Below are 21658 nucleotides of genomic sequence, written 5' to 3'. Positions count from 1 at the left end.
TTGTCACTGCTGTCACTTCTGTCAATTCTTTTAATGCTTTAATTGCAACCAACAGAGGCTTTGGATAAAATCTAGTATTATATTCGAGTGTAAGGACAAATTATTCACTCCAAAAATCTTATTAATAACTGATTTTTGTCGTGAATAATTTGCGTCCTTACACTCATATAATAAATAGCTATGTCTGGTTAATTTCAACCCCTAGACAAAGGATCTGAACTTTAAAATAAGATTTACGAAGCAATTATTACATAATTAAAATTTAAATTGTCTCAAAAGTATGCAACCAATTATACATGTACGTATTTAAGAAAATTGTCTTTCGAGATTTATAATTTAAATTTTCATAAGTAATATAACGAGTGGACTCGAAATTTATATTCGTTATGAGAATTCAACGAACTGACAAGCAACTGACAGCTCGCGTGGAATTGTCACTGAAAATTTCACTAGTGAAAATTTCCAAGAAAAGTTTGCTGTGATTGGTTTATTTGAAAAAATAAATGTCTCTTATTGATCGAATCTATGGTGAGTTGAATTCTCACTGGAAATTTCACTAGTGAAAATTTCCTAGAAAAGTTTGCTGTGATTGGTTTATTTGAAAAAATAAATGTCTCTTATTGGTCGAATCTATGGTGAGTTGAATTCTCCTGGAAAATCTTAAAATTGACTTGAAACTGGCAGCACAAATAAATTTACGAATGCCACTTTGAGAATAAAGTTGTGCGTAGATATGAGTCTGTTTAAGTTAAAAAAAACACACAAAATTTATTCATGGACTTAAAAATCCAATCGAAATGTAAAATCTTTTTAATGAACTTTTTTCATCAATTTAGATCTTAAAAGAAAGAATCTTAACTTTAATTTAACATTCTCGACGTATGCAATTTTTAATTTACATTTTTTCTGGAAATCTTACAATTTGCGAGGAATTGACTTTAGAAATGGACTAAGGAGTGCCAATTAATGTTGTGTGGCGACTTTTTCCATAAATTTGGACCACGAGAAAAGAATCTGGTAAAGATTTTTCGATACGACGCTTTGCTAATTTTTTATTGATTTATAAAAAGTGTTTATTATTAATAATCATAAAAGTGTAAATTAAAATAACAGACCACTGAATTTGTCAATTTGAACTTTAGAAAAACTATTTATTTAACAATAAATTGTATCTAAAGATATAACAAGTCTTCGAAGTTTGTCTTAGCTTGGCAGTATTCAAAATCCTCTTAGTAAATTTAAACTTTGCAATTTTCGCATTAGATTTATAAAAAGTGTTTATTATTAATAATCATAAAAGTGTAAATTAAAATAACAGACCACTGAATTTGTCAATTTGAACTTTAGAAAAACTATTTATTTAACAATAAATTGTATCTAAAGATATAACAAGTCTTCGAAGTTTGTCTTAGCTTGGCAGTATTCAAAATCCTCTTAGTAAATTTAAACTTTGCAATTTTCGCATTAGACTTTCTTGAAAAATAATACAGATGGTAAGAAACTGGATGGTAGAAATGGATTTAGAAGTGCCCAATAATTTTTTAAGCAGAGTTTCTTGTTGATCTGCAACGCTTCATGTTTTTTGCCAAAAAATTCTAAAGGAGTTAGCTTATACATTCTGAAATATGGTCGAAATTTAAATTTTTTTTTTTCATCAAAAATTACGCTTTTAAAAATGAAGAACGTGAATACGAGCAAGTAAATGTTTTCCAGCACCCAAAGATAATTACAAAAAAAACCAAATTAAACAATTCTGGAAATGTTAGTTTGTAGAAGAGTCACGCCTATCACTGATACAGATAAGCTAAATAAACATTGAAGAGGAAACGTTGATTAGAAATTCAAAATGACACCTTTCTGTGGCGTTGCTTTATTAATTCCTTTAACATTCACTTTAACGACAACTGACCAAGATGTGTCATGTGATCAATTCAACTCGATCTGCGGAGAGGAGACGAGCTGTCGAGACTGCATCCGCAGACATCCATGCTGCATTTGGTGCTACGATAAGGTTTTTATATTTTGGTTCTCGATTCACAAATCTAGTTTAACGGACTTGAAACATAAAATACTTAGATCTTATCAATCTTTTATTTATCTTCAAATTTTGAAATTATTTTTCATGCATTTAACACCATTTAGAACTTCACCGACACTCGCTGCTTTCCCAAAGGCACGCAGAACACGTGCCAACAAACTTTCATCGAATATAACTTTCCGACGTCTCAAAATGTTACTGAAGCCCCCGATTTTAGCGATGTGGAAACAGACATAAACGAAGCTGTCCAGTTAAGTCCGCACACAATCAACGTTAATTTAAGATATGGTAAAGTTCCGATTCTTTTTGTCTCTTGTAACGATATTTTAGGCGACTCCATCAACGTCAGTGTTAAATACCGACCCGCGAAGAACTACCCTCTTCAACTCTACTATCTCATGGATCTCACCAAGTCCATGCAGCCGGACCTGGAAACTCTGAAGTCTTTAGGATCGGAATTAACAAGTCTTCTGATAACTTTAACGAAACACCACAGTATTGCCTTTGGGTCTTACATCGACAAACCTTCAATGCCGTTTTACGACACTGCTCCTTTCTACGTGGACAAACCTTGCAGACAAGTCAGTGATGTCTGTGACAAGGCGTACGTCTTCAAGCACCGTCTTAACTTCACCGAGAACGTGAACATCTTCATCGAAAAGATCAACGGGAGTAGAGTATCAGCCAACTTCGACGATCCTGAAGGAGGAATGGACGCGGTCATGCAGATTTTACTGTGTGGTAAAAGACTAGGATGGACTAATAACTCCAGGAAACTGATTCTTCTCGCGACGGAAGGTACTCTACACTTTGGAGGTGACGGTATTCTTGCAGGCTTCGTTGAAAGAAACACCAGGAAATGCAAAATTAACTCTGAAGGTGATTACGATTCTAAGAAATACTTCGACTACCCGTCCATCGAAGAGCTTTACTACAAACTGAAGAAAAAGAAGACGAATATGATTGTGGCCGCGAAAAATAACAGCCTCCGGTTCTACGAAGAAATGAAGCATTTGATTCCGGATATCATGTTCGTAGGCGAGTTGGAAAATAAGTCAACCAACGTCTTAGACTTGGTGAGGGAAGGATACTTCCAGTTTATCCGCCAAGTGAACTTATTCCCATCGAACGCCATCAAGGGTTTAAAAGTTGAAATGTTTGTTGATTGCGACGGGGATGGCGCGTGGAAGAAAAAGAGCTCGTGCGCGAACGCGGAGGAAGGAAAAGAAATGGAGTTTTTGGTCCAGTTGACCCTGGAGAAGTACCAGGATAAGCGAACGGTGAGTACCAGAAACTCACTTCTTTCCTTACGTTATTTTTTAGGCTGAGTTGGTCATCGAAGAGAGTAACATCCATGAGACGGTCAAAATCAACGTGAATTTCATCGGCTCAATGTGCGAATGCAGCAGTCTCACGGCAGCCCCACGGAACTGTTTCCACGGGATGCTCAATTGCGGTAAATGCCTTTGTGACGATGGATGGTACTTTCTCAACTAGCATTTCCAACAGACTAACTTTCTGTCTTTAGGATCGGTGATGACTGCGCCAAAGAATGCAAAAACGACGTCTCAAAATGCCGGTTTAAGGGCCCCGACCAGCAGTTATCCCTCACCTGTTCTGGCCAGTACGCACCATTAAAAGTACTTCTGTAACTAACACTTCAATCTTTCAGAGGAGAATGTCACTGCAGCCGGTGTCGCTGCGCCTCCAAGCGCTTCCAAGGCGAGTTCTGCGAGATAGAGTGCCCTTTCGACAGAGTTTCCAAGAAGGTTTGTGCCGGCCACGGAAACTGCGTCCTTGGGAAATGCACGTGTCGCGCGGGCTACATCGGTAAGTCCTGCGGGTGTCACACCTCCACGGAAAACTGTAAAATTCCCGGATCTAACAACATTTGTAACAACCAAGGGAACTGCTCATGCAACAGATGTTTATGTTCGAAGAATTACTGGGGGCGGTACTGCGAATTGTGCAGCGACTGCAACAAAATTTTATGTAGTACTTACGAAAAATACGTAATTGAACACGTCGTCAACCACCACCCCCAAAACGGCTCAGTTCGTGTGGAAATCAACGAAGACTTACCTGAAGAGCTGGCGTGTGTTTACCAGTACTTTGTCGAGAATAAAAAATGTCGGATTTTGTACAATTATAGAACAGGAGACGACGGTTCAGTGCTGGTAAAAGCGACAGAACCCAATTGTTCTACTCCAATAGCTGCAGGGATGATAGCTGGACCCATAATTGGGGTTTTTCTCGCATTGGCGGTGTTAATCGCACTGATTTGGAAAGGACGCAATATGTTGGCGGACAAACGTGAATATCAGAAATATGAGAAAAGTCTGGCGATGGAGCGTAAGGAGCAAAATCCACTCTACAAAAATCCGGTGGTTACTTACAAAAATCCAATGGGGGCGGCAAGTGGCAGTGAAAACCTTTCGTTTAGCTCAGGGAGCGATACGAAGGCGAAAATGCTTTAGAAGAGTTGACGGAAGGTTCTTGTTCCTTTTGTGTGTGTTTTTTTTAGTAGTTTTAAGTTTAATGTTTTATTTTAGCTCGAATCCTACAATAAAAATGTTTGGTATTTTTTGTACGAATAAAAATTTGAGAATTTATTTTCACTGGAAATTTCACTAATTTCCAAAAAAAGTTTGCTGTGATTGGTTTATTTGAAAAAAAAAATGTCTCTGATTGATTGATTTAAAATTGTTTTGCAAATACAAATAAAACCACCCCTCGTATTGCACTTTTATCATCTTATTAATAAATAGTAGCTTATAATAATCCTATTTACAAATCATTGTCAGAGCCCACGGAATTGTTGTCATCTGAATCGGCATCTTCAATATTCTCTCCCAGCTCTTTCAACCGATTCTTGAAAGCATTCAATTTTGTGTCCTGATCAGTCAAAAGCTCCAGAAGATCATCCTGATCTTTCCTTATCCGTTCCAACTCGGCGTCTTTTTCCACCAACTCCGCTTCCAACAGCTTCACCTTGTCATTGTCACACGAATCCGTCGTAACACTACCTGTGGATATCTGTAGCTGAGCTTTGAGCAGCGTGTTCTGGTCGTGCAACTGCGAGTTTGTCTGTCGAAGTTCTTCAATCTGACTCTGGAAAAAAAACAATCAAAATTGGGATGTGGCGAAGTTTTGTTACCTTCAAGTCTTGGTTTTCCCTCTGCATATTCGTGAGGTTCTTCTGCATGTCCTGTAGCTTTTTATCCTGGTCCCGGATGAGCTCTTTGTATTGTAACAGCAGCGCGTTCTCATGCTCGCTCAAACTGAGTTCGGACATGCCGTTTGATAGGTCTCTTTGAACGCCGAGGGCTTTGATAATGACGGGTTCCAACGCTTTGAACAATTTACAGAACTCGAATTCTAGAAGTAACTCGCTGGAATGTTTGGCTTTGATTTGGGGCTGCTTCGCCGCCTTAGCGTACACTTCGTGTTTGGAGATCTCCCCTAATTTTTTACAGTACGTTTCTGTCCCTACTCGCTTCTCAATCAACTGAGATAAGTTCTCTTTTGAGTAGTTCGGGACTGAGTTGTCATTGAAGGCCACACAGAGCCCCATCACAAAGGCACATAATCCTTGCAAAATTTCCTCATTGTTATCGTACTCGCTGGCGCTTGTCTGCGCCGTGAGGAACGCCATCGCGCCGGGGACATTCAAAAAGACTTGGACAGCTTGGGGGCAGTGACTCATCCACATTGAACAAAGCATTAAAATACCGATTTTTGCCTGTAACTTTGAGGTTTGTTGAAGATACACCGAGCATTGGTGGAGAAGGCTCACTGGTTGCGCCCCCAGATTCGTAGCAAGGAGGGCTCTCAACAGTTGTTCTTTTTGAGCGGGGTTCTCTATCAACGTGTGTGACAGAGCGACTGATGAAAACCAGTTGCTTAGACAATCGGGGCTGAAAAGCCCCCCACACAACAACTGTCCGGTTGTCAAAGTCGAATTCGTCGAACTCGGTAGTAAAGTCTGCACAACTTGCTCCTGGAGGATCTCGTTCTTGAAGAGGAAGCATTCAAAGCAGTAAAGAACCGCGCATCTCAGCGAAAACGGCTGTTTTTCGTTCACCATCGACATTAATAAAACCACGATTGCCGGTCTTGGGGGGTTTGAGGGCGCGAGAACATTAGCGAAGTACTCCTGATTGGTCAAATTCCCTCGAATCACTTCCCCAACTGTGTTTATAGTCTCGGTGAGGATATCAGCAGGAACCCCACTCGCCATTAGAATGTTACATAAAGCTTCAAGTAAATTCGCGTTTCGCATGGTCTTTTGACACGACGTCACAATCTGAAGGGGGTTGTTAGGGGAGACTAAAGTTCGGACTAGTTCAAGGGCACAGTGCATGTTTGAAACTTTCTGAGGGCTCCACCCGATCTCCTCTATGTTCACCGGGAGGAGCAACATGGGGGCTAACTTCTGTACGTACGAGCCCTCTTTAAAAAAGTTAATGTTACTAGTGTTGTTTCTCAATAAGTTGAGCATAAGCAGCATGCAGTCCTCCACGACTATGCCCCCGTCTGTAAACCCCTCCTCTTTAATCACATCAAATAACCGGTCGAACGCGTTCTCAAAAGCTACGATTTTCTGAATGTTCGCGTTGGATTTAGTTAGATTGATCAACAGGAGCAAGGCGTCGTTTCTAATGACTTCCCTACTCTCCACCAAAAGATCCATGAGTTTGGACACCCCCATAGGGCTCACTAGAATGATATCCTGGATCTCCTTAGGCTTGTTTTCAAGCAGCGCCGTGAGCAACTTCACCGCGGGCCACCGCACCCTAAAATCATACTCCTCCAGAAAACCAAGAACCAACGTCACATTCTCCACGTTCTTGATGAACATCTCCGTGAACTGCTCCCCCACGTTCACTTTTATGTTAATGTTCGACTCGTTCTCCTCCTCGAAAACCTCCTTGGAGGTGATATTACAAAGCGTGTCAAGGCAATAACCGATGATTTCGCAGTCGGAGCGGTCGAGCTCCAAAACCTGGCGCAGGACATCCATGCCTTGTGCCCCCACCTCCAGACGATATTTCCGGGATAAAGCTTTGAGGGCACGACAAGCATCCCTGCGATCTTCCAGTAAAGTCGAAGTACTCACTCGACTAACCAGTCTCTCCACCTAGAATTGAGGTTAGAACAGATGTTTTCAGTTTGTAGAGTAAAAAGTGTACCGTTTCGGCGCCTGTGGGCTGAGTCCCCGTCGCGGGGGTCCCCAGAACGGATTTTAAGCCACTGCGGAAATACTCCATGGCTATAAGGGGGCGAAAATTAATAAATAAAATTTAAACTGACATTTCGTGACATGTACACAATAACACGTCAGTTGAGGTTAATGACAGGTCCCACGAGATGTCGCGCGGGTGTTTACCTTAAAAAAAAATTATTAGACCCTCGCAACAATCCGAAAACTATTTTTAAAGGCAAATAAAAAAGTATCAAAATCAAACCTTTTGTTTTTAGTCTTTTTTTTATTGCTATTTTTTTAATAGCGTGGTGCGGCTATTGTCCGTGAGATGCCGCCACATAACTGTCATTTATTTTGAAATTTCCGCGGGAATGAGCAAGGGCTTCCAGGTGGGCGAAGGCACCTTCAATTTCGCCAATGGCGATAAATACGAAGGTTATTTCTGTGCGCATGTTAGTGGTCTAGCGTGGCGAGAAGGCCCCGGTGATTACATCACCAACGATGGTCAAACTTACACCGGAAACTGGAAAGATGACAAGCTGAATGAAGCTGAGAACGTCACAATTCACTACCAAAACAGAGACAAGTACTACGGGAGACTCCAAAAGTACAAGTACCACGGCGCGGGGACCTATAGTTTTCCAGGCCTCGGTAAGCTGTCTTCGAATTTCTCGAACAACAAGCCTGTGGAAGATTCAATTTACGTCGACTACCATGGGGGATTGTGGTACGGTTGGTACCTCCCAACCCTCCAGAAGGTCCAGACTTGCATCTTTGTCTGTTTCAGGGCGAGCGGAAGAAGAGAGAGTGCTTCTGAGTAAAGAACATGTCTTTTCTTTTGAACTAGACAGCGAACGAGGGAAAGGAGTACCAAAACACAAGAGTAAAGCACCAGTCGTGACCGGTGAAGTTGAATTTAACGAGCAAGAAGACACCCTCGACTTGCAAGAAATGGAACAAATGGTCTTCGCTCCAAGTTACAAGACGCGCTCCGAAATAGATTTCACAGACTCGGAGTGGCTCCGTGACTACGACAAGTTCTCCAAAACTCATAAAATTATAATGGAGAAATTAAAATACCGCGGGCCTTCGAGTCTTAGCGAAACCGAAAAAGTGTGGTACAAAGGTTTCTACCACAGCTCGAAAATCCTCCAAAACCGGAAAGACAAAAGCTTGAAAAAAAATAAAAACGATCTCTTAAAACAACACTTTGAAGAGGAAGCGAGGAATACTTGTCCTCCAACGCAAGTGTTTTATCCACGAGAACAGGCTCTCGAAGGATAAAATTGTCGGACTCTTTCGTTACAGATCTTTGATCTTGGCTCGACCACACCTACTTTCGCTCGAGCGCTATCTTCACACTTCCGGATTCTGTTATCATTTTCAGTGGCCGGAGTTTGTGGTTGTTTTGACGTAAATTCCGATGAGAATGCATTTTTATTAATAAACGAAAGAATTTATAAAGAGATTTGTATCTGCGATGACTCTTAGAGATGGTGGAACACCTGCAATGGTGGGCAGACTAGTTTAAAGATAGCTGCTTTGAATGCGTCAATTAAAATTTTTTAATTTCATTTCATTTTTTGATGGTGTAAGCGGATATGTGCATTCCGAAACTCTGATAAAATTCTCGTGTTTATGATACTTCGTAATTTGTTGGTACCACTGTTTTTTTGACGATTGATTGGCGAAACGGAGCTACCAACATGTGAAAAATGTCTCAGTCTAACATAGATCTAAATTCCGAAGGATTACGTCAACTGCAATCATACTTTTACAGCCACTCCATAATTACGTTTATTATTACTATCATTATTTATTTATCCCACCCAAGTTCTAAATACTTTGAGAAAATTCCCACTTTTAATGAAACATTCGTCGGTATCGAACCCCTAAAGTTGGGCGTGCTCTAGGCTAATAAATCCGGGAAGAACCGCGCGTCCGTCGAAATTCCCATTAATGCAAGCCGCCAAACGCCTACAGGCCCGTAACAAGGGGAGCAAGGGGGGCCCACACGGCGGCCGAACATAGAACAGTTGAATGCGCCACCGCTGCCGTAGTGGCGAGGCTTTCTACTACCGTAACTTCTACACGGAGCCCCCTTCCAGACCAACAGGTTCACCTGAGCAAAAGCAAGATACCTTTAGTCGAGATCAGACTTAGTTTGGATGACGCGACTTTCTACCTGCTTCCGTTGCGTTTATTATCGTTCCATTATTGCCCTTTTGTGCTTTTATCGGACCTTTGTTGCGGAAATGTGACAATCATTCAGTGGTTCAAGTGCTCACTTTTTGACGTTTAGTGCCAATACAATGTGATTTATTAGTTGCTACAGTTTGGATATTTTTGGTAAGACTCCGGACTTTTTTTGTTTTTTAAGCTCCCCGGAAGCTGCGGGTACGTCTCCAACAAGCGCCCTCGGTACCACCATTCTTATTTGTGTTTTTCTTAATCCTGGTAATTCCTATTTGACAACCATAAAAGTGGTGGCTTTAAGAAAACTTAATATTTGTCCCTTATCTTGTTCGATGTAAGTAGGCTATGTTCGTGCGTTGTTGCCACATGCATCCATGCACGAATGCGGGTACTATTCAGCCGCCATCTTGTTCACACTCGCGTTCTTTATTTGTACCATAAATGGTACTTTTTTTCGCTCGCGGTTACGTGTTTGAATTAATTGAGCGTTTTTGCGGGGTCATGCTCGCGTTGGGAAAGTGCTGGGCTCGTACCATGATGGTAGTAGACAATATGTCATGTGTCATTTAGTATGGAATAAATTTGATTTACATATTGCTACTCTTCGCGACTGGGCGTTTGTTGACTTACTGATTGACATTTAAGTACAATGAAAAGTGGCAGCGTCGCTTTTTGAGTTTATCCAAATTTTTGACACTGCTTCCTTTCATTTTGATCTGGATTTCGCGCCCTGCGGCGCTCACGCCACGAACAAAGAAGACAAAACTCTCAAGTGTTGAAATTTTAAATTAACTTCTTGTGTGAAGTTCAAAATTTACGTAGGATTGAATTAACCGATTATGGAAAAGTTTAGAAATCTAACGAAATATGCTAATTTTGTTGTTTACACGAGCTGCAACGGTTGTTGCTTTTTTCCAAATTAATAGACTGGTAGCCAAATTGCAGTACCATCAGAATTATGGCCGCTTTTTCCATACACGGATTTTATGGCTTTGTTGGAACTTCTGGGGATTGTACCACGATTTCGTCACGTGATTGACTTCAATTCTTTTCGGTTTCGAAAGCGGTACAAATAAAGGTGAGGAGATGTAGAGTGCAATTTTCGATAATAGCTATCCTTGACTTTTGATCTCATTTCGCGCCAACGACTGCCAAAAACTAATCAAGAATCTTTGAGAAGATTCAAATGAGTCTGTTGATTTAGTTGATCATTTTTGGCTGCTATGGATCTTTCGAAATGAAAACAGAAATCTTGAAAAAAGAATCTTAAGATTCTAAATCTTTGATAATAAGAAGAAAAACAAGAAACCTGTCGAAAACACAATAAAAATTATCAAGTAGTAAAATAATGTTTATTAATAATCCAAACAAAGAGCTACTATTTTTATAATAAAACAATGTAATCTCTATAAAAAACTTATGAAACAACCATAAACTCAGAATTAAACGCTTGGTAGTCCGAAGGAAGACGATAAATTTACCACAAATGACGCATTTCTGGTGGTCAATGTTGTTAATTTTCGTCATTAGTAGTCATACTTCTATTCCAATCTCTTTTGATTTAACTAGACTACTTTATCTTCGATCTTACCACGAAATTGCATTTTTTTTTAACCGCAGATTTCCACAGAACGCCCGACAGAATTAGAATTTCGAGGGCTGTGTGAATTTCGTTTAATTAAACACGTTTTTTTTTACTAATTATAAAACTAGCTGGGAGGTATAATTATAGCTGCATGCGCAATAAATTAAATCTATATGTTAATCATTCTTGGTAAGATAAAGTAAAACGATGACTTAATTGGTTTCTTCATGAATTTACCATGCAAGGTTAAGTTCGATGCGGCATTCCCCTTTTCTACCAGATCGAAGATATGTCTTAAGTAAACAGATCGAAATTTCTACAAGTTCTTGGAACGTGAGTGTCAACAGTGCGGTATAATAGTAAAGTAAATAAGCTCGACTGAGCAAACGAATTTTGTGTATAATTTTCATTTTCTTGCAGGCGCGATGGCCGAAACCGCCTCCACCACGCCAGCTGAAGACCGCCCCTTAGCCCTATCTCGCCGGGAGTTTCCAGTTTCTTCCTCCGGCCGCAGTTCCTCCGGAAGTCGTTCTTCTTCTTACGACCCCCAGCTCGCTTACCACCACCAATTGCCTTTACCCGCCACCATGGCACACCACCGGGAAACCTCCGCTTTTGTACCTGTCGTCCCTTCCCGAAACATGCATCCTATGCTGTACCCCAGCGACATGCACCCTCTCCTCCTCGACGAAAGAACTGAAACCAGCAAAAGCAGCGACGGTTCTTCGTCGCTCTACCTACGAAAATCCACGAGTTTCGAGCTGATGGTCATGATGAACGATAAGAAGAAGGAGCTACAGATGCAGAGAGAAGCGGCGGCGCATGCTGCTGCTTTGATGCTCCCGCATCGAGCCGGACCACCTCCGGGGCTTCTGGAGACTTCGTCGTCGACACCGACGCATCCGGGGTATCCCGGGTTCTTGCCGAACAATCCTGGGAGCGCCTCGTTTCCGTTTCCCAGCGGGAGCACTCTGTTCCAACCGGGACCCCCTCAAATGCACGCTCATTTAGACAGGCGGCTGCTGAGAGCTCCTGGGAGAGCCTCCCGTCCGAAGAAACAATTCATCTGTAAATTCTGCAACAGGCAATTTACCAAGAGTTACAATCTTTTGATACACGAGCGGACGCACACGGATGAAAGGCCGTATTCTTGCGACATCTGCGGGAAGGCCTTCAGGAGACAGGATCATCTAAGGGACCACAGGTGAGTTATCGCTCTGATCTAGTTGTTCTTGAAGAATGAAACTAATAAGGAAATCTAGCATAATCGTTACCTAATTTGTTGGCGCCTGCGACCTCTCTTGTCTTTCTTTTTCGCTCTTGTCAACACCCACCAAGAAGCACGAAATTCGCTCGCAGGGAGTGTTCAAAATCCACCTCCACGCTCCTCGTCAAATCAATCTAAATCACGCATCAATGGCCGCTAATCAAATCTTTTGGAAAGTCATCCTCATCAAAACGAAATCTTCATGGTGGTCACAATGCAGCTTTTTGCCCGTGAAACAAATCAAAAAGCAATTTTCCTTTTTTCTCGTCTTCGCCTGCATTCCGATACTTGTGGCATGTCGAAAGAATCCCAACTCATCCAATCTCCAATTAAAACTAATTACTTCATAATTCTACATCTTACGCGTCCATAACCACGGACATACTACTAGTAAGTTGTAATTACTTACACTACATTTACTACGCTCCTGTGGTAGAGTCTCTAAGAAATTTTATCATTGGAAGTCATTCGTGCGTCAAAATAACGAGTTCGACGACTTGAGTTGGAGCCTCAAGTTCTTTGCGACCGCAGGAATCGATCGATTTTTGACCCAAATTTTTGTAAGAATGGATACAGACAATTAAGTTCATTTGCATTTTAATTATGTTTGGGAAATAATAAGCATGTAAAGCACGGAAGCTTCTCAATCAAACATCTTAACGAGTACCGGAAGAACATTTCCGGCTTCTTGAATTATACGTTTTGTGCTTTTTAGATGTTTATCGGCAGCGTCTGCCGTCTGGCGCGTGGTTTTTTACTTTTTGCATTTTAAGGCATTGTTCTTGCGGGAATTCAGTTTTATGCTGAATTCATGAATTTTAATGCAGGCGAGCTGCACCTTCGCTGCGACAAAATGGAGGGGAATTTTGACTATCAGGGCCTGAAAATTTCATTTCCTCAGTGCATAAAAGTTCGCCTTCAACACGTAATTGCTTAATATCTTGAGGACTGGGGTAATAAGAAAGCTTAACCTTTTGCATTCACACCTTTTATTTGATCGTTAATTGAAAACCCACAGCGCATGTATTGTATTTCCGCTTCTTTTGAAAAAATCGTGACTAGTTCAACATAAACCAATAAAACAGGGAAAGCAAACAGTTTTGGAGTGAACACACACTTCAATGGGTTTTTTAGAAAGTAAAGTATAAGCAACCACATAGAATTCTTCGTCCTAAATCGTCCAGGTAATCGAACCACGTAAACGTGACACCGCATTAGTCAATCGTGTAAGTTTACCTTGGTTCAATAACACAACGATCACTAAATTGATAATTATCTATATTCATAAAGTAATAAAATGTGCGGTGTGAAATGTGAAATTTTATTCGCTTTTATGATTCACACACAAAAAGCGTGTGAAATCCACGTTATTTTGATCCAAGAGTACCGTAAAAAGGTTTTATTAGCCTTTGCTTAATTATGTCAATAGAATGCAATGACTTTCAAAAAAACAGTTAGAAAAGAAGAAAACTCTCAGCTCGTTCGATTTAATTATTGCAGGTGTATTGAAATTTTTAAGTTCGACCGGATTTAATTAAGTACGATCTTATTAAATCCCGACTGCAATATAATCATCTTTTTTCCATACAACGCGGTATAGAAATTTTATATCCTGCGGAGTGCTCTAGTAATTTCAAGAGATGGATCTAGAACCAGTTTCCGCCGCAGGCGTACCAACTGTGAGACAAGGATATAGAATCTGAGCGTCTCTCAATTTTAATCGAATTATATAACATTTGACGGAGCTGTACCAAGTGATAAAAATCAACACCGAAGAGGACCTAAGTCAATTTGATTTCTACCTGACTTACCTGGACCGAAAATGATGGATTCGTTTTTCTAAATTCAACAACCTGTTTCAGTTCTAAAATGTCGTTAAAAGTAGACGGACTTGGCATTTATGACCGATAATTTTAAGGTCGAGCTACTGGGAATTTATAATTCGCCCCCTGGAGAGCGACCTCGCCAACCCCATTTCTTTTCAAAATCGCTGGATTCTTCGCACTCACGGTCGCTAGCAATTATAATAAAAATTGTAAAGCTGAGGTTGAGAAATGCGGCTCCAAGGCCATCATCTTCAAAAATGTTGATTGCTTGTAATTACTTTTAATCGGCGATCAATTTATTCAATAATTGGGGAGATCTAAAAAATGATTACGCTCTTAAAGTCATAATTAAGGGGGTAACGCATCAAGTATAGAAAGTCCTAAATCAACGGGACGAGACTGAAATTTTAAACGGGCTTGTTTACATATCATAAAACAACGAAAAATGTGTACTGATTATCTCTGGATGCATCTACATGTGTCTTTGTGAATATAAAAAGAGTTTTTTGGGTAATTGGAGAGGATGTTTTACATGAGATCTTTCCTCATTCGGCTACTTCGAGACCAACAAGAGTTTCCAGCTTTCAGTACCTAAAAATGAAGATTTTCGAATTTATACAGTATTTATAAATGTTTGTAGCAATTTGCCGCCTATTATAATAGTGGTTTTAGATTTTTCAACTAACAAACATACAGCCGCGGACACAAAATCTTACGGGTCGATTTCAAGTCACTGCGTTAACGCAAATTTGCAACCGTTGCCAAGGTATGAGCAATGTGATTGGCGTTGCTATGTTGCAAATGAGATTTGCAATAACGCAAGTCACACTTGAAATCGACTCATTAGACGTCATATTTCTGACGTTTCAAAAATTTAAGTGTAGTCTGTGCATTACTGTCATTGTCATTACTGACGTTTAAAACATCAAAGTTGTCAATTAAGAATTATCATGAGTGAAATATTTAAAGTCGATGAAATTAGAGGAATATGATCTACAGACAGATCCTTGCAATATTGGAAGCACCGACAATTCTATCTATTTTAAAATTAATAAATTAAAACCATCAAAATTTACTATGCAAAAAAGTAAGGTTACAAATTCTAAGTAGGGTTTTATACAATGCAAAAATTAGATGACATTGACGTCTAAAGGCGCGATTCCACTTGCTTGGTCTAGCCCAGACCAGACCAGACATCCAAGATTTTGAGAGACGTTTTTATAACTTTTCAGTCCCTTTCTGCGTAGTCAGAGGTGCAATTGCATCTTAATGTTTTATTTTATGTTTTAAACACAGAAAGGGGCTGAAGAATTATAAAAACGTCTCTCAAATCTTGGATGTCTGGTCTGTGCTGGGCTAGACCAAGCAAGTAGAATCGCGCCTTAAGATTTTTTGTCCCCGGCTGTATGTAGTTAACCTCAATCATGGAGCAAAGTAAGTTTTGAAGAAAAAACTGTTCTTATTGTGGTTAGAAACCTGAAAATCAAAAACTTGGACACAAAACCGTAGCTGAAACGTCGTTGACAAAATTGACATTATAAATAATTTTCAAAATATGTAGTTAAAGCCCGTTTTTTTTTTTAAAAACACCAACACCTCAATCTTCCTCTGCATTACAACCGGCAACGTTGCCTAGGGAGATTTTTGGTGAGAAAATAATTGTCAAATTTTTGACATTTTTGAAAATTAAGGCAGTGTTTCCGTTAAAAACGTTTCTTTTACAGCCTGTTGGATTGCAAATCAAAGGATTTAATAGTGCAAAGACTCTGCACATGCTGAAAGGCCGTTTTGTGTAATCAAATTGTCAATTAGGCAACTAACCTATTTGATTTTATCACCAAAAAGTCACCATCGACGACGTTGCCGGTTGTAAAATGGTGGAAGAGTACGGTGTTGGTGTTTTTTTGAAAAAAATAGTGTAGAGATAAAAAAAAATAGAATAGTGCATGACAAGAATTCCAGAGCAACCGTTGATGCTAGAAACATTTATAAACACCTTGTATTCTAATAATAAAATTTCAGTTTGAGTTAATAACCGAACCTGAAGTGGTATTAGTCCCTCATGTGTATAATTATAAAAGCAGCTCTACAAATCAGTGATACCAACTTATTAGATTACAAGCACCATAAGTGTGTCTAATTAAAAACCAGAAAGGCAATAACGCATTCGTTCCCGCTCTGTTATCTAGATCAAGAATCATGTTGGCCCTGAAAGAAGCTGCATATCTGAAGACGTCGAAGAAGACGCGTTGCGTAACCACGTATCTGACGTAATGATAACGTACTGCAGAACGATCTAAACCCATCTTAAGGAAAAAATTAATACCCGACATAAGTACACTGACTCCGCATTCCTCAGCGTCTTAAACGGAGCAATCCTAAGAAACCCGACCATGAATAAATCCATAAATTTATACAGTAATCCTTTGAGAACGCAGCGTAAGTTATGCAGGATTAAATCTCCTTTTTTCTTGCAATTAAATTAGCTGAATATATATAAGTTGAGTGTATGTCTTCCGAAGATCGTTCTTCAATTCACACCTGATGCGAGGTGGTCTGTTTCATGAGCTACAGCGTGCAGGTTATTTGGTCCTCGGTCTTTGGCCGAGCTCCTCCAAGGTTAACCGGATGGATAAAAGACGTTTCTCGAGGAATGAACGTCCAGCTGCCATTTTATTCTACTCTCGCGTTCGCTGTGACATAATTTTCCGGGTTTGTCTACGAATGTCCGGTCGAATTCGAAGCCGGTTCGCCTCGGGAATGATCTTATTTATGATAGTGTTCTTCAATTAACAGGTGGAGTTCTTCGAGCGTCGGATTGCCCTTCTATTTTTACGTTAAGACAGATGATGGCTATGGGCTAAATATTATCTCGTTTATGCATATAACCTGAAATTATGGGCTTTATATTTTAATTCCTTTTGATTTATTTTCGAGACGGGTTTCGGCCAACGGGGAGGTACAGAGCTTTCTTTATTACGAGTTGATCTTGTCTTGACTCTATTTTAAACACACCCCCTGCTTTAACGATCTGTAGCACATTCGAATTTTTACATACTTCTGGAACTCTGTGTCTTATATCTTTATATATTCTGGCAAATTTTATGTGATTTATCTCATTTTGTAGCCAAAAACTTGAAGTGTAAATGATTTTTTTTTTCAAAATTATGATTGGCGTAGTTTTGAATCTACGGAGAACGAAATACTAGCTTTAAATTGACTGTCATTGAACTTCTCAGATTCTCTATCTTTATATCTCCGAATTTTGTCCAGAGATTTTAATGAGTTTTATGTCATTTTGTAGCTAAAAACTTAAACTAGAAGTGCAATTTTATTCAAGTTTATGATAGTCGTAGTTTTTAATCTACAGAGAGCGAAGTCCCAACTATTTATTGACTGCCATCTTAACTTCGAGACTCTTTATCTTTAAATATGTATATCTCCGAAGTCTGTTAATAGATTTTGATGAGTTTTTTCTCATTTTGTAGTCAGAATTCTAAAGTATAAATGATTTTTTTTTCAAGTTTATGATGATCACAGTTTTAGATCCACAGAAAGCAAAGTTCGAACTTTGTATACAATGTAATTTATCTTCTAAGACTCTCTACATTTAGGTTTCTATATCTCGAAATCCTGTCTAGGTATTTTGATGAATTTTCTCTTATTGTGTAGCCAGAAAGTCATAGTATAAAGGAATTTTTTTTCAAACTTATTATTGTCGTAGTTTTGGATCTACAGAAAGCGAATTACGATCTTTGTGTTGGTTGTCATTTAACTTCTGAGACTTTCTATCTTAAAATATTTATATCTTCAAAACCTCGCAATAGATTTTTATGAAGTTCATGTCATTTTGTAGCCAGAATTCTAAAGTATAAACGGATTTTTTTTCAAGTTTATGGTAGTCGTAGTTTCACCTCCACAGAAAGCGAAGTACGAACTTTATAATAACTGTCATTCAACTTCTCAAAGTCTTCATCTTGAAATATTTATATCTTCCAAGTCTGTTAATGAATTTTAATGATTTTTTTGTCGTTTTGTAGCCATAATTTTAAACTATAAAGAGACTTTTTTTCTACTCTATGGTAGTCGTAGTTTCAGATTTACAGAGAACGAAGTGCAACCTTTGTATAAACTGTAATTTAACTTGTGAGACTCTCTATATTTAAGTCTCGATATCTCCAAATCCTGTCAAGATATTTTGATGAGTTTTATCTCGTTTTGTGACCAGAAATTCATACTATAAATGGATTTTTTTTTCAAATTTATGATCATCGTAGTTTTGAGTGTACAGAACGCGACGTACGAACTTGATATTGACGTGTCATTTAACTTTTAGACTCTTTATCTATAAATGTTTATATTTTTGAAGCTTATTAAAGATTTTAATGAGTTTTATGTCATTTTGAAGCCAGAATTTTAAAGTATTTAATGAGATTTGAGTTTTAGATCCACCGAGAACGAAATACGAACTTCATATTGTCTGTAATTTGACTTCTTAGACTCGCTATCTTTTGATCTCAATATCTGCAAATTCTGTTACAAAAGTTTGATATCATTTTGTAGCTAGAAAGCCAAAGTATAAATTCGATTTATTTAAATTTTTTGAAATCTTAGATTTGGATTCTCGGATTTTTTATTGTCTTTCATTATTGTTTTACAGCTCTAAATTTCCAAACTGTTTCATTGTGTGTTGATAAGTTCGGTATCATTTTATAACAAAAAATCAGAGTTTAAACATTTTTAACCTTAATCTGGGATCCACAGCAGCAAACATAAACGCAATTACACCTTTCACTGCCAAACGTAGCATTTATTTAATTGTAAACACTCAAAAAATCTAAATATCTCAAGAACAAAGTTACCGGTATTCCCAGAATGCTCACGACTATCGGCTTCAACCACCACAAAATAGCCCTCCAAACTTTAACAATACCTCCTCGGAAAGACCCAAAGATGCTAACTGGTGGACGTCCAAGATTCATAAGTTCTGATTGAACAGAAGGGCCAAAATTTGGAACAACCACAATCGGAGCTTGCGGTGGTGGTGCCAATAAACTTGCCCCTGCTTTTATTATATCCGCGCCAGATTGAACGAGACTTCCAAGAGATCGAGGATTAGCTTCTTCTGCCTAAAAAGAGAATAGAACTTGGAATTGTTTAAAATTTTTACTGACGCTCAAAGCGGTCTCTTCTGATGATTCGAATGATGCTTCTTCAACTTCAGGATGGGCGGGATGTCCAGAGACTTGGGCATAAGAGATTCTGCAAATAAACTAAAAATGGGATTAGAGTTAGTTTTGTGGGGCGTGGAATTACCATCATCATGAAGACGGAGAAGAACCTCATTGTTGAAAACTTCATGTTTGCAAGCTAGGAGTTCACAATTCACTAAGTCAAAATCTAGTTTGTCTTTTAAATGCTTAGAAGTTTCGAACCCCACGTCATTAAGGGCGTTTCGTTAATTAAAATAATCAATTAATGAAACAAAAACTTTTCAAATGGTCTAAAAACAATGATATTATTATCGAACAATATTAACGATTTCTATGAATTACTGATCAGTCTCGAGAGCCTGCATTGTGTTAATTGAGGGATTTCCCTCTTCTCGAACAATTGAATTAAATGCCAGTTTGATTGATATCATTTTCTCTTTTGCAGATACATCCATAGCAAGGAAAAGCCGTTCAAATGTGGAGAATGCGGCAAGGGATTCTGCCAGAGCCGCACTCTGGCGGTGCACAAAATCCTCCACATGGAGGAATCCCCCCATAAATGCCCCGTTTGCAGCCGCTCCTTCAACCAGCGCTCGAACCTCAAAACCCATCTCTTGACCCACACCGACCACAAACCCTACGAATGCAACTCTTGCGGAAAAGTCTTCAGACGAAACTGCGATTTGCGCAGACACGCTCTGACTCACGCCGTGGGCGACGTCCCTGCCGACGGTCTAGGAGACGGCTTCCTCCCGTCTAACGACATCGAAAGAATGTCTCCACGACCTGAAGACGCCCAACGCGACGACACATCTTCTGAAAGAACCCAATGCCATGAGCCTTGTTCTTCTTCGAGTCCGTACACAATGCGGCCTCATCACGATCGCCACGAGTTCCGACACGAAATCGACGATGAAGAAGATTTAGAGGAAGATCCAGAGATTGATCCAGGACAGGAGGATCAACCGGACGTGGAGTGCGAGAAGACCGAACCGCCGGAAGTCCCCCAGCACCATCCTCAATTACAAATCAGAAGAGATCTTCATCCGGTGAAGACCGCGACTATCACGAGCGGTGCTTTGGAACAGAACTTCTTGGATAGCTTCAGGAAGAGACACTTGGAAGGGGACAGACCGAGTTACACCCCGCATAAGTTGCGGTTGATGCACCCTTTCCCTCAGAATCTCCAAATTCCGAAAGGGGATGTGGGGGCGGGGACTAGCGGAGCGAGCGATCTTTCCATGAAGAAGGAAGAGTTGCCGCCGCCGAGACCACCCCCTAATCCCCCGAAAAAGACTGGTTTTACCATCGAAGATATTATGAGAAGGTGAAAAAGTTTAGTTCCTTTTATACATAGTGAGTGTGGGGTTTTTGGTTCAGACTGTATATACTTTTGATGGCGCACCCTAAAGCAGATGCGGTACAAACGTAAGTAGTGTCAGGGACATTTTTTTTAGTTAGTTGGATGCCCTGAGTTTAGTTGTGAGGCTTGATCAGATCAAGATCCTTGTGCGGAATGCACTTTATCAGTTTGATAATTTTTATTGTGTCTACAAATGTAAATCGATCTCACATCCGATTGAGGTTGCGATATTATAAACTAAAGTAATTCGTCTAAGTTCTCGTAGGTTAGCGTAGCATGACGTGATGTACATTAAAAATTTGAATAAAGTATTTTACAAAACCTCTTTTTTTCTGTGTTGAATGTGAATGGAATGTCTCGTCGCAGACCCGGATTTAATTCATAAAAAAATCTCCGCTCGAAAGTGGTCGAGATTGTCAAGCTCTAATGAAAAGTAATGGGTCTTCTTTTCAAACTCGTCCTCCTCTCTCGCTCTATCTGATTATGAATAACGGATACATAACGAGCGGACTTGTCCCATCGTAATTCTTGGATAGAAAAGTGGAATTTTGTCCCTCAAATTGGGCCGAGCCCAAGTCATGTAAATCGCACGAGACTGACGAGTGTCAGCTATAAAAGCATTGTTCTACAATTAGGTTGTCATCGTGTTCAGGTGACAAGACACTCCTTCGGTAGCTTTCTATGTTTATGCAAAAGTGTGTGGGAAACAACGATGAAATTGTGGGTGTTTTATCAAAGGCCACCTGCTTTGGTAACCCCTAATCTTCAGGTAGTTGTAGATGGAAGATTTCACTTAACACCCTCGAATTTATTTACACAAACCACCTGCTTGTGAAGGAGCTCAACAATAAATTTTCATACACCTGCGAACTATATGTTAATTCCGAGGAATAAAGTAGCGAGAATTCACCTGGTATTTAAGTATTCCACAAAGGGATGATGTCTCCGGACAAAGGTAAGGAAA

The 21658-nt window shown here is 39.6% G+C and overlaps 5 protein-coding genes across 6 annotated transcripts; 3 read left to right on the top strand and 2 right to left on the bottom strand.

The window, feature by feature from the left end:
* Positions 1-546: 546 nt before the first annotated feature.
* On the top strand, positions 547-4656 carry LOC148171774 (integrin beta pat-3-like). Of its 2 annotated transcripts, none has more exons than XM_088041256.1 (6): positions 547-635; positions 2143-2326; positions 2369-3318; positions 3362-3519; positions 3567-3662; positions 3711-4656. In XM_088041256.1, exons 1-6 carry the CDS (start codon positions 633-635, stop codon positions 4513-4515), a joined length of 2196 nt encoding a protein of 731 aa, XP_087897382.1. In that variant the 5' UTR covers positions 547-632; the 3' UTR covers positions 4516-4656. The 2 variants fall into 2 exon arrangements, with proteins under 2 accessions (XP_087897382.1, XP_087897381.1); XM_088041255.1 differs by lacking the exon at positions 547-635 and adding an exon at positions 1830-2011.
* A 115-nt stretch (positions 4657-4771) lies between these two features.
* Positions 4772-7421, bottom strand: p115 (General vesicular transport factor p115). Its single transcript, XM_088041254.1, has 3 exons — positions 7231-7421; positions 5196-7178; positions 4772-5149 (listed from the first exon to the last, which is right to left on the bottom strand). The coding sequence occupies exons 1-3, from the start codon at positions 7306-7308 to the stop codon at positions 4826-4828; spliced, it is 2385 nt and encodes a 794-aa protein (XP_087897380.1). The 5' UTR covers positions 7309-7421; the 3' UTR covers positions 4772-4825.
* A 128-nt stretch (positions 7422-7549) lies between these two features.
* Positions 7550-8813, top strand: LOC148171772 (uncharacterized). Its single transcript, XM_088042358.1, has 4 exons — positions 7550-7976; positions 8032-8513; positions 8553-8675; positions 8736-8813. Exons 1-4 carry the CDS (start codon positions 7616-7618, stop codon positions 8811-8813), a joined length of 1044 nt encoding a protein of 347 aa, XP_087898484.1. The 5' UTR covers positions 7550-7615.
* A 456-nt stretch (positions 8814-9269) lies between these two features.
* Positions 9270-21015, top strand: bowl (brother of odd with entrails limited). The gene is made up of 3 exons (XM_088040392.1): positions 9270-9593; positions 11446-12229; positions 19777-21015. The coding sequence occupies exons 2-3, from the start codon at positions 11451-11453 to the stop codon at positions 20660-20662; spliced, it is 1665 nt and encodes a 554-aa protein (XP_087896518.1). The 5' UTR covers positions 9270-9593; positions 11446-11450; the 3' UTR covers positions 20663-21015.
* On the bottom strand, positions 18910-19501 carry LOC148171771 (uncharacterized). The gene is made up of 3 exons (XM_088040396.1): positions 19435-19501; positions 19293-19391; positions 18910-19247 (listed from the first exon to the last, which is right to left on the bottom strand). The coding sequence occupies exons 1-3, from the start codon at positions 19477-19479 to the stop codon at positions 18933-18935; spliced, it is 459 nt and encodes a 152-aa protein (XP_087896522.1). The 5' UTR covers positions 19480-19501; the 3' UTR covers positions 18910-18932.
* Positions 21016-21658: the final 643 nt, after the last annotated feature.

The sequence above is a fragment of the Gnatocerus cornutus genome, chromosome 7 (assembly GCF_029298725.1).
Source record: "Gnatocerus cornutus isolate USDA-ARS CGAHR chromosome 7, icGnaCorn1.1, whole genome shotgun sequence".
NCBI lineage: Eukaryota > Metazoa > Arthropoda > Insecta > Coleoptera > Tenebrionidae > Gnatocerus > Gnatocerus cornutus.
Note: the sequence above shows the minus strand (reverse complement) of the source record. Positions and strands in the feature narration are given on the sequence as shown.

Excerpts from the sequence above, each read along its gene's own strand:
- LOC148171774 (XM_088041255.1), top strand. The coding sequence starts at position 1,847 with ATGACACCTTTCTGTGGCGTTGCTTTATTAATTCCTTTAACATTCACT. Across the intron at positions 2,012-2,142 it reads GCATTTGGTGCTACGATAAG|AACTTCACCGACACTCGCTG; the intron begins GTTTTTATATTT and ends AACACCATTTAG. Across the intron at positions 3,663-3,710 it reads TCCCTCACCTGTTCTGGCCA|AGGAGAATGTCACTGCAGCC; the intron begins GTACGCACCATT and ends TCAATCTTTCAG.
- bowl (XM_088040392.1), top strand. The coding sequence starts at position 11,451 with ATGGCCGAAACCGCCTCCACCACGCCAGCTGAAGACCGCCCCTTAGCC. Across the intron at positions 12,230-19,776 it reads GATCATCTAAGGGACCACAG|ATACATCCATAGCAAGGAAA; the intron begins GTGAGTTATCGC and ends TCTCTTTTGCAG.
- LOC148171772 (XM_088042358.1), top strand. The coding sequence starts at position 7,616 with ATGAGCAAGGGCTTCCAGGTGGGCGAAGGCACCTTCAATTTCGCCAAT. Across the intron at positions 7,977-8,031 it reads CCATGGGGGATTGTGGTACG|GGCGAGCGGAAGAAGAGAGA; the intron begins GTTGGTACCTCC and ends TGTCTGTTTCAG. Across the intron at positions 8,514-8,552 it reads TGTTTTATCCACGAGAACAG|ATCTTTGATCTTGGCTCGAC; the intron begins GCTCTCGAAGGA and ends CTTTCGTTACAG.
- p115 (XM_088041254.1), bottom strand. The coding sequence starts at position 7,308 with ATGGAGTATTTCCGCAGTGGCTTAAAATCCGTTCTGGGGACCCCCGCG. Across the intron at positions 7,179-7,230 it reads AGCCCACAGGCGCCGAAACG|GTGGAGAGACTGGTTAGTCG; the intron begins GTACACTTTTTA and ends CCTCAATTCTAG. Across the intron at positions 5,150-5,195 it reads GGGAAAACCAAGACTTGAAG|AGTCAGATTGAAGAACTTCG; the intron begins GTAACAAAACTT and ends TTTTTTTTCCAG.
- LOC148171771 (XM_088040396.1), bottom strand. The coding sequence starts at position 19,479 with ATGAAGTTTTCAACAATGAGGTTCTTCTCCGTCTTCATGATGATG. Across the intron at positions 19,392-19,434 it reads TCTCCGTCTTCATGATGATG|TTTATTTGCAGAATCTCTTA; the intron begins GTAATTCCACGC and ends TCCCATTTTTAG. Across the intron at positions 19,248-19,292 it reads CAGAAGAGACCGCTTTGAGC|GCAGAAGAAGCTAATCCTCG; the intron begins GTCAGTAAAAAT and ends TTCTCTTTTTAG.